This window comes from Acomys russatus, chromosome 21, assembly GCF_903995435.1.
Source record: "Acomys russatus chromosome 21, mAcoRus1.1, whole genome shotgun sequence".
NCBI classification, from domain to species: Eukaryota; Metazoa; Chordata; class Mammalia; order Rodentia; family Muridae; genus Acomys; species Acomys russatus.
This window is the reverse complement of record NC_067157.1, coordinates 51,357,142-51,371,747: the sequence shown is the minus strand read 5'-3', so window position 1 is coordinate 51,371,747 and position 14,606 is coordinate 51,357,142. Positions and strand designations below refer to the sequence as shown.

General features: G+C 43.8%; 1 protein-coding gene across 3 annotated transcripts in view; it reads right to left on the bottom strand.

Moving 5' to 3' along the window:
* Positions 1-13,643: 13,643 nt before the first annotated feature.
* Synj2 (synaptojanin 2) overlaps positions 13,644-14,606 on the bottom strand; it is a 98,950-nt gene continuing 97,987 nt past the window's right edge. For all 3 annotated transcript variants that reach the window (XM_051164053.1, XM_051164054.1, XM_051164056.1), the window contains one exon: positions 13,644-14,471. In XM_051164053.1, the coding sequence (XP_051020010.1) occupies positions 13,728-14,471 (744 nt within the window). In that variant the 3' untranslated portion in view covers positions 13,644-13,727. The remainder of the gene's footprint in view (positions 14,472-14,606) is intronic.

Genomic DNA, 14,606 nt, shown 5'->3' with positions numbered 1-14,606 from the left:
TCGAGACCAGTCTAGTCTACAAAGCGAGTCTAGGACAGCCATGGTACACAGGGAAACCCTGTCTCAAAAAATCAAAATAACAAAAAAACAAAAAAGAAATTATGTTGTGCTGGGCCTTGGTGGGAAACAGAGCTACTGTGGCCAGAGTGCCTGTCCACCTGAGATGGTCCTAGCTCCACCCAAGAGCCCTGATAGGCAACTTAGCACACCATGGGAAGGCCATTTGGTGGTAACAAACTAGAACATACAGAGGCTGAATTTTACCTAGGTACCATGTGCTGTAATGTTTTAGTGCCAGTCTCTGTTATTGACACTTTTCTCACTGGTTCTCACAGCCCAGTTGTATGCATGGGTTGGTCTTCAATGATTCTGGTTTTTTTTTAAATATTGCTGAGAAGTTTTTTTTTTTTTTTTTTTTTTAATATTCTTTTTAGGATATTTTAACTAGTTATACAGTAACGTGCTCTGGATAAGTAGGGATCAGGTTATGAAAAAAACTATTTGAAACTGTCAGGTATACTAACCACTTAGTATCAGGACTCAAATACTCTGGCTACATACAGTGCAGCTTTCTTTGTCTTCCTTTAGAGGGGTTTATAGCATGGGAGACTAGGAACGCATGCTGGTGGCCTTTTTGTATTTGATAGCATTGTTGACATTTTTTTTTTTGGTTGTGCTAGGGATCAACCCCAAGACCTTGTGCATGCTAGCTAAGTACTCTGCCAGTGAGCTGCTTCCTCAGCCCAGTGTATACCTCTGCAGTACACAACTTACTGAGTCACCAGCTATCAGCACTGTCGTCCCCGCAGCAGGCAGTCCCCACCTACCCCCCAACCATTCATAAAGTCGGTGGCTTTACCTTGTTGTCCTTAGCATAATGGTTCCCTCTTGCATTGGTCCTTTCCTGTCTCTGCTTCCTTCCTGCCGCAAGGTGAGCAACTTTGCTCATCCCACCACTCTGCCGTGCTGTCCTGTTCACACCACAGGACTGTGACCAGTGACTGAACCCAGGAGCCAAAATAAATCCTTAACTCTGCTGCTCAAGCTTTTGTCACAGCAGTGAGTGTCAATATAGCTCTGTTTTAAGACAGATCTAAAAAGAGCTGCCCAGGGATTCCTAAATGACCATTGCTGGTTTTCTGACAAGTAGCGTTTTTGCGCTGTTGATATGATAGAAGGGCCGCTCTCCGTTTATCACAAAGATGTAGATGAGGTTTATCATGTACCAGACCAAGCTGAAAAGAAGTGATGAATTTTCACATGATACAGCTAGACGGAACAACTACAGCACTGGCTGAGGACACGCGTCTAAAGGCAGTCTAATCCTGAGTAAACAAATGGGCACAATGACATAATTAAAAGCAACAGCACTTTAAAGACTGAACAAATGACTATCCCACTAGCACAAGATGGCTTGGTGTGGACAGAAGCACAGTAGCTGCAGAAGGAAAATAAAATGACACTAATTAGAAGCAAGCTATCGACTGCAAGGCCAATGGGCAGGCACTGGCAACATCAGTAGATGGCCCGTCTGTCTTTAGGGGGCAGGTCTGCTTGTCAGCTAAATGAAGGCAGACAGGAAAAGAGTGCAAGTGCCGTGCTTTAATATGCAAAGAGGAACTCCTGAAACACAAGTAACCCTCCTACCTCATGTGAGAAACAGGAATAGGAAAAAGTTACACTCAACTAAGCTCCCCTTGAGATGTGTGTATTGATAGATGTGTATTGACAAAGTGTAGCATTAGCCTCAGCTTGAGTTTATTAATGGCATGGAACATAACCTGGCATTTTATCATACATGCACATATATTTCTAGAATAATGCGAATGATAATTTATGAATAACAGAGTAAACCAACCCATTTCATTAAAAATATATTCTGGGTTGCACACAATGGCACATTTTTATCTTTAATACCAGCACTCAGGAGGCAGGAGCAGGCAGCTCTCTTGAGTTCAAGGCCAACCTGACCTACATAACAAGTTCCAGGCCAGCCAGGGCTACATAGTGAGACCTTGTTTCTGAACAAAATCCTGTACATGGACACAAACTTAAAAGTGCATGTGCACCACTTGGGAGGTTGAGGCAGAAGGATAGCTAGTTCTGGGCCAGTCTGAACTATAGAGTGAGATCTGATCTTAAAACAAAAACAACCCAGACTAGAGAGATGGGTCAGAGGTTAAGAGCACAGGACTTCCAAAGGTCCTGAGTTCAATTCCCACCAACCACATGGTGGCTCACAACCATCTATAATGAGATCTGGTGCCCTCTTCTGGCGTGCAGGCACACATGCAGGCAGAACACTATACATAATAAATCTTTAAAACAACCAAAAATAAATAAAAAAATCCCAAACTCCCAACCCTCTACAAATATGTATCTCTAAGTCATCTCTGTCCACACTACAATAAAATTAGCTTTAAAATGCAAAAACAAATCTTACTTGGAAAGTTCAGTCTCATCATTTTCCTTGGGTCAAAGAAAAAAGCAAAGTTACAATCCATCAGTTAATAACAAGATAATAATTATGTTAAAATATAAAGTGAAGCCAAGGCTTATCATTGGGAGGTTTGTAAGCTTAAATACCTTGTTAGATATGAGAAACTAAAGCAAAGGAACACAGTGTTCCTTTAAAATTAGAAAACAAAGGAAGAAAAAAACAGTTGAAACATTAAAATGCTTAAAAGTGATCGGGAGAAACTGTTGAGAAGACACAGCTAAGGAACACAACTAAAACTCAACAGTGAGAAGACGAAGGGTCACGGGAACCCTGACCAGTGACGCCAACAGCAAGCACATGAAGACGTACAGCATCATCAAGAAAAATACATGCAGGGCGTGGTGGCACACACCTTTAATCCCAGCACTCCAGAGGCAGGGGCAGGCGAATCATTGTGAGTTCGAGGCCAGCCTGGTCTACAAAGCGAGTCCAAGACAGCCAAGGCTACACAGAGAAACTCTGTCTCGAAAACAAAACCAACAACAACAAAAAAACAAAACCCAACCAACAACCAACCAAACAAACAAACAAACCAGAAAAGAAAAAGAGATACACTACACACCACAACAGTCAGCATCCCGACAAGGATGTGGAGCCATGGGACTCTGCTCTGTGGTGACTAGAAATGCAAAGTGCGGCTGGAGAGATGGCTCAGAGGTTAAGCGCACTGGTTGCTCTTCCAGGTCTTGAGTTCAATTCCCAGCATCTACATGGTGGCTCACAGCCATCTATAATGAGATCTAATGCCCTCTTCTGGTGTGCAGCTGTACATGCAAGCAGAGCACTGTAAATGTAATATTTCTTTTTTCAAAATGCAAAATGGAACAGCTACTTTGGGAAACCGTTTGGCAATCTCTTAGAAAACATTCTCACTTCAAAACCCCTGGACTAGGGAAATCTACAGGCAACAGGTGGATTAGGGCTTCAGACCCCCACTCTTGCCCCACGCAAGCCCACAGAAGGCCTAGGCGCCATTTGGATACCCAGTCGGTGGTGGTACGATCTCAGCTGCTTGTGCACCTGAAGAGGAAACGTGGCGGCCTTGCCTGGCAGGCGAACTCAGTATTTGGGACTAAATTTGTGGCAGGGGTGCTTCAAACCCCCTGGACTAGGGAAATATACAGGGAACAAATGGATTGGGGCTTCAGACCCCCACTCTCGCCCCATGCAAGCCCACAGAAGGCTTCGGCGCCATTTGGGCACCCACTCAGCAGTGGGTACAGTCCCCATCTGCTGCATGCTCTGAGAAGGAAACGCTACAGAGGGCAATCCAGCCCCCAGAGCCTGGTCTGGACCCTGCCTGAAAGTTGCAAGCTGCTGAAATCAGGGCTACACAGCTACAGCGGCATGATCTGAGACCAGAGACGCTGCCAGGAGTCAAGGACCACAACAGTCCTCTGAGCAGGGCTGGGCAGAAACCAAACAGCTAGTCCCAGAGGGCTACCCTGGCACAACTGGTCACAACTGTCCCAGCCTAGCCAGGTTCCACACCTGAGCTAGGATTCTCACACTCTTGAGAGTGACTGGGCAGGTCAGAGTAGCTAGGGCAAGTATCTAACCAACCTACAACAATCAAAAGGCAGTAGCTGCTCTCTTCCTGGCAGGCAGAACCTAGGCCCCACTACCTGATTGGAGCAGGCAGAAACCTACACAACCTCTAGAAGCCAACAGGGGTTCAGGCACTCTAGGGTGATCTGAGCCTAGGACCCAAAGCCCCAGAGCCTGAGGACAGGATATTCAAAGCCCAGCCAAACAGGAAAACCTGCTCTACATACTCTACCTCAAACTAATACTGGAGCTGCAGAGCACCAGCATCTACCTCGGCTGATCCAGTGGGGAACTCAGAGTGTGAAACAAAGTCTTCAGGAACCAAAACCAGGGCACCTGCCTCTCTCAGGGAATAGTTCCCTGACCACCACGGGAAAAGGACCTCGACCTACATTTACTCACTAACAAACTGTTCTCCACGATCAGTGAACGACCCAGAAGATACTCCCAACACCAGACACAACAAGATGACTAAAGGCCAGTGTAGAAACATGAACAACAAAACCCTAAACAATATGGCATCTCCAAATCCCAGCTATCCCAAAGAAAGCAACCTGGAGAACTCAAGCACAATTGAAATACAAGAAAAAGACCTCAAATCCCTAGTAATGAATATGACAATGGAGGAAACAAATAAAATCCGTAAACAAATGCAGGAAGAGGCAGCCAAACAGAAGACATAAAAGAGGCCTATAGAGAGTCACTGGAAGAAATCCAGGAAAATTCAAACAATCATTTGAAGTAAATCAATAAAGCAGTTCAAAATCTGAAGATGAAAATGGAAACATTGATAAAGACCTGGTCTGAAGAAAAATGGGAAAAAGATTGCTTAGAGAAGAAAGCAATCAACACAGAGGCGAGCTTCTCTAACAGAATCCAAGAGATGGAGGAACCAATCTCGGGTCTAGAAGGTACATTTGTAAGTCTTGAAGCAACCATCAAAGAAAATGCTAAATCTGAAATATTCCTGACACAAAACATCCCAGAAATAAAGGACACCATGAAATGACAAAACCTAAGGATAATAGGCATCGAGGAAAGAGAAGATGCCCGACTCCAAGGCCCTGAAAATATTTTCAACAAAATCATAGAAGAAAAATCCCCAAATTTAAAGATGTCTATAAACATACAAGAGGCCTACAGAACACCAAATAGGATAGACTTCTTGTCACATAACAATCAAAACACAAAATATACAGAACAAAGAAAAAAAATTTTAAAAGCAGCGAGAGAAAAGGGCCAAGTAACATTTAATGGCAAACCTATCAGAATTATACCCGACTTCTCAGCAGAGACCATAAAATCCAGAAGTGCCTGGACAGAGATCCTGCAAACCCTAAGAGACCACAGATGCCGGGCCAGACTACTATACCCAGCAAAACTTTCAATAACCACTGATGGAGAAAACACGATTTTCTATGACGAAACCAAATTCAAACAATACCTATTCACAAATCCATCTTTACAGAAATTAATAGAAGGAAAACTCCACCCTAAAGGGGCAAGTTACAACCAAAACTACACAGGAAATAGATAACTACACCATTGCAAAAACACAACCACACAAACTCCCTATGGTAAACAACATCAAAATTAAGGGTCTTAACAATCACTGGTCATTAATGTCTCTCAACATCAATGGACTAAATTATCCAATAAAAAGACACAGACTAACAGAATGGATGCATAAAGAAGATCCAACATTCTTCTGCATTCAAGAAACACATCTCAGTTACAAGGATAGACATTACCTCAGGGTAAAAGGCTGGAAAAAATATTCCAAGCAAACAGTCACAAAAAGCAAGCTGGTGTAGCCATTCTAATATCCAATAAAATAGACTTTCAACCAAAATTAATCAAAAGGGACAAGGAAGGACACTTCGTACTCATCAAAGGTAAAGTCAACCAAAATGACCTCACAATTCTGAACATCTATGCTCCCAATACAAGGACATCCACACTTGTAAAAGAACAATTAACGAAGCTGAAACCACACATCCATCCCCACACATTAATAGTGGGAGACTTCAACAGCCTATTTGCACCAAATGATAGGTCATTGAAACAGAAATTATGCCGAGAAATAACGACATTAACCAATGTCATGAATTGAATGGATCTAACAGATATCTACAGAATTTTTCACCCAAACACAAAGGATTATACCTGCTTCTCAGCACCCCATGGAACCTTCTCCAAAATTGATCACATAGGTCACAAAGCAAGCCTCAACAGGTACAAGAAGATTGAAATAATACCTTGTATCCTATCAGATCACCATGGCTTCAGGCTGGACTTCAACAACAGAAATAACAAGTACACACACATGGAAATTTAATAACTCTCTACTTAATAGCACATGGGTCAGGGAAGAGATAAAGAAAGAAATTAAGGACTTCCTGAAATTAAATGAAAATGAAGAAACAACATACCCAAATCTGTGGGACACATTGAAAGCGGTACTAAGAGGAAAATTCATAGCACTAAGTGCCTTTATAAAGAAAATGGAAACATTCCATCTAAGCAACTTAACGACACATCTGGAAACCCTGGGAAAAAAAGAAGCAGAAACACCCAAGGGGAGTAGATGTCTGGAAATAATCAAACTCAGAGGTGAAATCAATACATTAGAAACAAAAATAACAATTCAAAGAATCAACAAAGCCAGGAGCTGGATCTTTGAGAAAATCAACAAGACAGACAAACCATTAGCCAAACTAACTAAAAGGCAGAGAAACACTTTTCAAATCAACAAAATCAGAAATGAAAACGGAGACATAACAACAGACACTGAAGAAATACAAAGAATCATAAGATCCTACTTTAAAGGCATATATGCCACAAAATTTGAAAATCTAAGGGAGATGGACATTTTTCTTGATCAATTCCACTTGCCAAAGTTGACTCAAGATCAGATAAACAAATTAAATAGCCCTATTTCTCCTATAGAAATAGAAGCAATCATTGATAGTCTCCCAACCAAAAAAGCCCAGGGCCAGATGGTTTCAGTGCAGAATTCTACCAGACCTTCAAAGAAGAACTAATACCGATACTTTTCAAGCTACTCCAAAAGATAGAAATGGACGGAACATTACCAAATTCTTTCTATGAGGCCACAGTCACATTGATACCTAAACCCCACAAAGACCCAACAAAAAAAGAATTTCAGACCAAGTTCTCTTATGAATACAGACGTAAAAATATTCAATAAAATACTTGCAAAATGAATACAAGAACATATCAAAGATATCATTCACCATAACCAGCTAGGCTTCATTCCAGGCATGCAGGGATGGTTTAATATACAGAAATCCATCAATGTAATCCACCATATAAACAAACTGAAAGAAAAAACCACATGATCATCTCCATAGACGCAGAAAAAGCATTTGACAAAATTCAACACCCATTCATGTTTAAAGTTGTGGAGAGATCGGGGATACAAGGCACTTATCTAAACATAATAAAGGCTATATACAGCAAGCCAATAGCCAACATCAAATTAAATATAGAGATACTCAAGGAAATTTCTCTAAAATCGGGGACCAGACAAGGTTGCCCACTTTCTCCATATCTCTTCAATATAGTTCTTGAAGTCCTAGCCATATACAGGGGGAGGAGGTCCCCCTTAGTCACAGTCATAGGGGAGGGGAATAGGGTGAAAGCAGGAGGGAAGGAAGGATGGGAGGATACAAGGGATGGGATAACAATTGAGATGTAATATGAATTAATTTTAAAAATTAATAAAAAAAACACTCTCCGGTTTGTAATCAGATGAGTAGAAAACTTACGCCCACACAAAACCCTGCACCTTGATATTTATTAGCATCTTCATCCATAACTGACAAAACTTGGGAGCAACCAAGATCTCCTTTAGTTGGATGGGACATTACAGAACTGAATATTAAAAAGGCACTGGGGCTGGAGAGATGGCTCAGAGGTTAAGAGCACTGTTTGCTCTTTCAGGGGTCCTGAGTTCAATTCCCAGCAACCACATGGTGGCTCACAACCATCTCTAATGAGATATGGTGCCCTCTTCTGATGTGCAGGTGTATATGGAGGCAGAACACTGTATATATAACAAACAAATAAATACTTAAAAAAAAAAAAAAAGGCAGTCAAGGCATTCCTGTCACAGTTTGTTTTTTTTAAAGCCAGTATAGAAAGGCTATATACTTAGCCAGGTGTGGTGGCACACACCTTTAATCCCAGCACTCAGGAGGTAGAGGCAGGTGGATCACTGTGAGTTCAAGGCCAGCCTGGTCTACAAAGCAAATCTAGGACAGCCACAGGGAGACCCTATCTCGAAAATCAAAACAAAAACAAACAAACAAAAAAACCCAACAACAACAAAATAAAACAAATAAAGGAAAGGCTACATACTACATGCCTGCAGCTCTGACATTCTACAAAGGGCCAGAACAGAGACAGCAAGGATAAGGTTGGGAGGTGCACAGGAATGAGGTTCAAGGTGTTTTTAGGGCAGAGGAACAGCTCCAATACTGCAATGTAGGTCATGTGTCACTATACCTTAGAATGTACAGCAGAGATAGTGAATGCGAAGCCAGGGCCCTCAGAGGTAAGGGCGTGTCCGTGGAGGTCCATTGGTTGTAGCCATCCTGGTGCAGGATACCAGTGGGGGAGCTCTTGTGTGTGAGCTGTATATGGGAACCCTGCATTTTGTAACATTAATTCTCCCCTAACCCTCTACTGACATCTCTCACACGCATACTGAGCCCACTCAGCACAGCCAGCAGTAGCAGTTGTGTTGTAGTACTGTAGTGTGTTTGAGTCCATCTCCTACCACCTTGGAATAAACATTCTGCAATCTGCTGGTCCCTTTCTTGGTCAGGTCTGTCACACAGACAAAGTGAATTCTTACCGGTTTACCACTGTGAGATTACCAGCACATTCTTACTGAGAAATCCATGTATACTATGAACCAAGCAGCTTAGACCAAACATGGGCAGAATCTGGGGAGTACATGCTCCCATCTGCTTCCATGAAGAATGTATGTAAACAACCCTTTGAGTTCATCCATTCCCCAGTCTGCTGCAAGGGCCGCTAGAAGACAAACTACCCTCCCCAAGTGTAACACAACAGTGGTGCATGACTCGTATGTGTGTCAGTGGTCCCTGGCAGCAGCTTTCACACGATCAACTCTAAGGTTTTCCCCCCCTATATTTACATTTAGTTGCTGTGCCTGTGCCTAGGTCAGAAGACAACACTCGGAAGTTAGCTCCCTCTTTCCACCATATGAGTCTTGGGGATCAAACTCAGGCCTTTAGGCTTGGCAGCGAGCTCCTCTGGCTGCTCAGCCTCCTCCTGGGCCCTCAAGCCATAACTTCTTAACCTTATTGTTAAAGTAACTTTTATTCTCCTGATTTAATTGTTGTCTCTGGGGCTTACTGCCTCTGTCTGCTAATGTAGGCCTAGTCCTGGAAGCTTCTAGCTTCCATAAAAATCTAATCTAGGCCTAGAATATTTTCAGCTTGAGACTTACTGCTGAATAAGCTCAACCTTTCTAGTTCTTTCTGAACTCTGGCTGGCTGGTTCAGCTCAGCTGTTCTGGCTCAAATGCCTCTCCTAGCTGACTGGCCTCTGAATTTCTCTACTTGGCCTCAAACTAATTCTAGCACTCTGTGCTAATCTTCTATCTCCTCATTCTTTGGCTTGTTCTGTCTTCACCTGTGTCTAGCTTGTACTGTCTTCAACATCTCTGTAAAACTCTCCCAGTAAAAACTGCCTCTGAATTCTACAAAACTAAACTGCCACAAACTCAGCTCTACTGCATTGCTGCTTAACTCACTAACTCAACTGAACAGCACTGACTAGAGCTCAGAGATCTGTATGCCTCTGTCTCCTGAGTGCTGGGCTTAACGGTATGCATCACTAAACCCACACCTAAGTTTTTCTTTACTTGAAATTTGCTGTATACCAGGCTGGCCTTGAACTTAGAGTTCTGCTTGCATCTGTCTCCTGGGATTAAGGGTATGCTTGTATTCCAGCTAGAGTAGCCTTTTTTTGTTGATGAATAAAAATTAGTCTCTGATTTTTCAATTGTTGGAGAGAGGTAGGTGGGGAGGGAAGGGGGGGGGAGAAAGAGAGAGAGAGAGAGAGAGAGAGAGGGAAGAGAAGAGAAGAGGAGAGGAAGGAGAGAGAGAGAGAGAGAGAGAGAGAGAAAAGAAGAAGAAGAAGAAGAAGAAGAAGAAGAAGAAGAAGAAGAAGAAGAAGAAGAAGAAGAAGAAAATCGAAGGGAAGGGGGAGGGAAGGGAAAAGAGAGAACCAAATCTTCACAACATCACACAGTAAGAACTAGCAGTTGCATTTGATGTAGAGTAAGGCTGGCCAAAGAAAAGAGTCCAAGGGTTTTCTTCAGATCTAAACAAAAATATAATTTAAAAAAGACAAAAACATGTAATAGTGCATAAAACATCAGGAAAAATTACCAACTCAAAATACACTGTGGGCTTTTATTGGTCACTAATCTCTGGGTATAGTTTTCACAGTTTTTCTTCCCAATGCTTCAACACATGACTTCCCTTACACACACCAGGAAATTTTTTTGTGTGGTTTTTTGTTTTTTGTTTTTTCAAGACAGGGTTTCTCTGTGTAGCCCCTGGCTGTTCTGGACTTGCTTTGTAGACCAGGCTGGCCTCAAACTCACAGTGATCCACCTGCCTCTGCCTCCCTGAGTGCTGGGATTAAAGGCGTGCATCACTGTACCTGGCTGAGATTTTTTTTAAGTATCTCAAACTTCAACAACTTTAAAGCTTTGTAGAAATTTGACATTTCCTAATTTCAGTCACCTTAATGATTTTTTTTTTAATGTGTAGGAAATCTGAGAGAATCTATACTAGGGTCAGAGAGACCATGTGAAATTGTCAGCACTACCCCTGAAATAGTGTGGTAAACATGTTTCAAAGCAATGGCAGTATACAGTCACGTTAACTAAGGGAAACCAAAAGTGAAAACAGACCCAACACAGAATGGAACCTTCTGGGTGGCAGTTGCTCACTGCCCAAGTTATGCTACCAACTGCCATTCTCTTAAGATGCCCTTCAGTTAGTAAGCATTGATTTAAAAACAGGGCCATCCCAACTATTCTTTTTTTTTTTTTTTTAACTCTTCTGGAGGCTGAGTCTCACTGTGTAGCTCTGGCTGTCCTGGAACAATGCAGACCAGGCTGGACTTAAACTCACAGAGATCCCGCTGACTCTTTGGAGGACTGGATAAAAGGCATGCGCCGCCGCCGCCACCACCCATCTTGTGCAGCACTGCACCTTTCCTTTTGACTCATGGTCCTCAGTGTGGGCTCTTCACTGTCAGACTCTCAGGAGCATCTGCATCTCTGATGAGCGCATGCTCCTGGCCTATGCGCCAGTTGATGGCTGTGGAGAATGAAGAAGAAACCTACAAGGCTGGCGTTCCTTTCTTGCTGCAAGCCACTTTGAGAGCTGACTGCGCCCCCATTACTGTTCTGACTGGGGGTTACATTTTTCTGCTGTCAAATTGGCCTCTTCTGTGGTAGGAAAAAAGGTAGTATCTACAGGAAGAGGGCATTCTGAGTTAAAAACTAATTTTTTTCCATTGCTGATTGCACATTCGGGAAGAAACATCATGGCCAATCCTTTAACGTCTCCTGTCAGCCCACCTCGATTTCTCCTCAGATGCTTTCTATAAGGTATGATTTGTGGAATGAAAACACAGGTTAACCACCCGATCTTCAGTGCCACAGAAAGCACACTCATCATCTACAAGCCAGCTTTACTTTTTTCCTTTATTTTTGCTTGTTGGTCTTTTTGTTTTATTTACTTGCCTGAATGTATGTCTGCCCATCTTGTGCATACAGTGCTCTCAGGGGCCAGAAGAGAACACTGGGTCATTACAGATGGTTGGGAGCTACCATGTGGGCGCTGGGAATCAAACCTGGGTCATCTAGAAGAGCAGCCAGTGCTCTTAACTGATGAGCCATCTCTCCAGGCCCCCACAGCATATTTTATAACTGCAAAATGTGCATATTATCTACTTATCACTGTAGGCCAGCTGCTCCTTTTTCTCTGATGTTTTCAGATGAATGTGGAGATACATAGAGTTCTGTCCTTGAATGCCAGATTTCAATAATTTGCAAAATATCTTGAATGTGACTGAACATCATTTCTGAAATCCCAGCGGTCTGGTGGGTAATGCAGAATGAATGGCACGCAGCAGGCAAATGGCCGTGACCATCCCAACCATTAGCATCCATCGCTCATAGGGGGCAGCACAGGACACTGCTGTAAGGGCCTATGGTGGGAATGAATCTTAAATATGGAAGTTGGTTAAGATTGCTAATGAATTTCTTTCTTTCTAGAAAAAAAAAAAAAAAAAAGATCTTGCTCTGTTTTCCAGGCTCATCTTAACCTTGTGACCTTCCTAACTCAACCTTCTTCAGCTAATGAACTTTTCTGTACATACACACACACACACACACACACACACACACACACACACACAAAATGTGGGGTCTGCTTCAGATAGATTCTAGACCTCCCAACATTTTAAAAGTATAAAGCAACAACATGACCCGTTGACTCTGAAGAGATGCTCATTCCTCATAGTCACCTTCCTCATGTGGGCATCGCTCTGACCTGGTCAGGAGAGGTGGCAATTTAAAGCTGCACTGAAACCCTTTGTTTACCTGTCACCCTTGTCCAGTTCACAAACACTGTCTCCCATTCAGCAAGGTTACTATCTAGTCACTAAAATGTTTCATCCGAGACCTGTGTACTTTAAGCTTGCTCTCGGGGGAATGGGAAATGTGCTGTTGGATTCAGCAGATGGATGCTAAGGGAGAGAAATCCAGATGCCCAGGATGCTCTCACCCACTGAACTCCAAACGGCATATACCATTTGCTTTGTTGTTGGTTTTGTTTGTGTTTTACAGATTTGGGATAAGTGGTAGGTTGGTAAAAGATGATAATATTAAAAACAGTTGGGACCACTAAAAGCTGTTCTGGCCCATTTTAAACCAGGTTAAGAAAACAAAAACAGTCAGAGTTGAAAACAGCAACTTGGTCAACAGCATGCCTGGACCATACATGCCTGTGAGCCCTTTTTGTGGAGTTGCCCTGCACAGCCTCAGGTTCTGCTTCTCCAGGCTCCACAGAAGGACCTCCTCTGTACCAAGTATGTGTGTTTTCTCTTCCTCCTTAAATTTTGTCACTTAACAGGTGTAAGTCATCTGGACCCAAGTGAACGTGCACCAGAGGGTGTGTGGGAACTATACTGATAACTGTGCCACTGGGGACTTGCGCATCTAAGGATCTGGGTACCTCAGGGGGTCCTGGAACTGGTCTCCCACAGATATTCAGGTGACCACCCTCTGTGTGTTAGCTGTGATTATGTCTCAGTCCTGTGAGAGCTGTTGGCAATACTGTTTTGGTTGTGACACGTGCACTATTACACTCCACTCAAGTATGGCCCAGCTGGCTCCTGCATGGCTTGTACATGGCTGTGGTCTTGGGCTTATGGTGTGCTGCTTAACCCAATTTCCGTTCACCCTCTGGATGAAACATGCCTCGTATTGTCCATGTCCCGCAAAGACACAACATGTGAAAACTCATACTGGCCCACCACACCTGATTTTCATGCGTGTGCTATAGGGTGGCTTCAGGAAGGAAGTGTACTACATGCCCTGTTAGGACGCATCGCCAGGACATGTGCGTTGGGTCTGTTGCCTCTCAGTTTTCATGCATCTCCAATACTTCTCTTCTTTCCCCCCATGGTCTGGCGGGAGCCACCTCTCAGCCACTGAGGCACTGACCTGTGCTGGGTCTGGGTGTGTCCTCTCAGGGTCCCTGGACCCCAAGTCTAAGGGCTCAGAGCTCTTGGACAGCCAGTTATTACTCAACAGCTTAGGGTGGTGGAGAAGGCTCCAGAAAGGATCTGGATAATCGCCGGGAAAAGAGGCCGCCTCGGGCTCTGTCACTATAGGGCCATTAATTCCGTGGCTTACGGCAGAGGAAAGGCCAAGAGGGCCCACCTGTGGACAGAGTGGGTGGGTGTCGGGCTGCAATGGGGACGGAGAGCTGCTGGGACATGTGAGGTCCTGGAGAAGTGGGCTGTTGCTCTTCAAGACCTCCAGGTGGAAGGTTGCTGGTGCAGACTTCTTCCTCCTCGGGGGCACCTTGGGAGCCAGAGACAGGGCCTCTGGAGGAGGCGCTAACTCCACAGCGGCTGTCATGGGAGGAGCTTCATCCAGTGCTGGCTTGTCACTGCTCGGCTTCCTCCCAACACCTTTCCCAGGCTGAAATGTTCTTGGTTTGGGAATAGGTGGGACGTGAGGGGCTGCTGTTGCAGGAGGGGTCTCAAGGCTCATTTCCTGGGAAGCGATTGTAAAATGGGCAGGCTGCTGCTCACATTGGTCTTCTGGTAATGTGGTCTGAGGGAAAGGCAAGGCAGAGTGTAAATGAGAAGCCAGCAGGTAAGAAGTCGGTGCCCAGACAACACTCAGTAGGTTCTAGAGATGGATGAGGTGGAGGTAGCCAGTTTGAGATCAGAGACTGGCCGGGAGCCA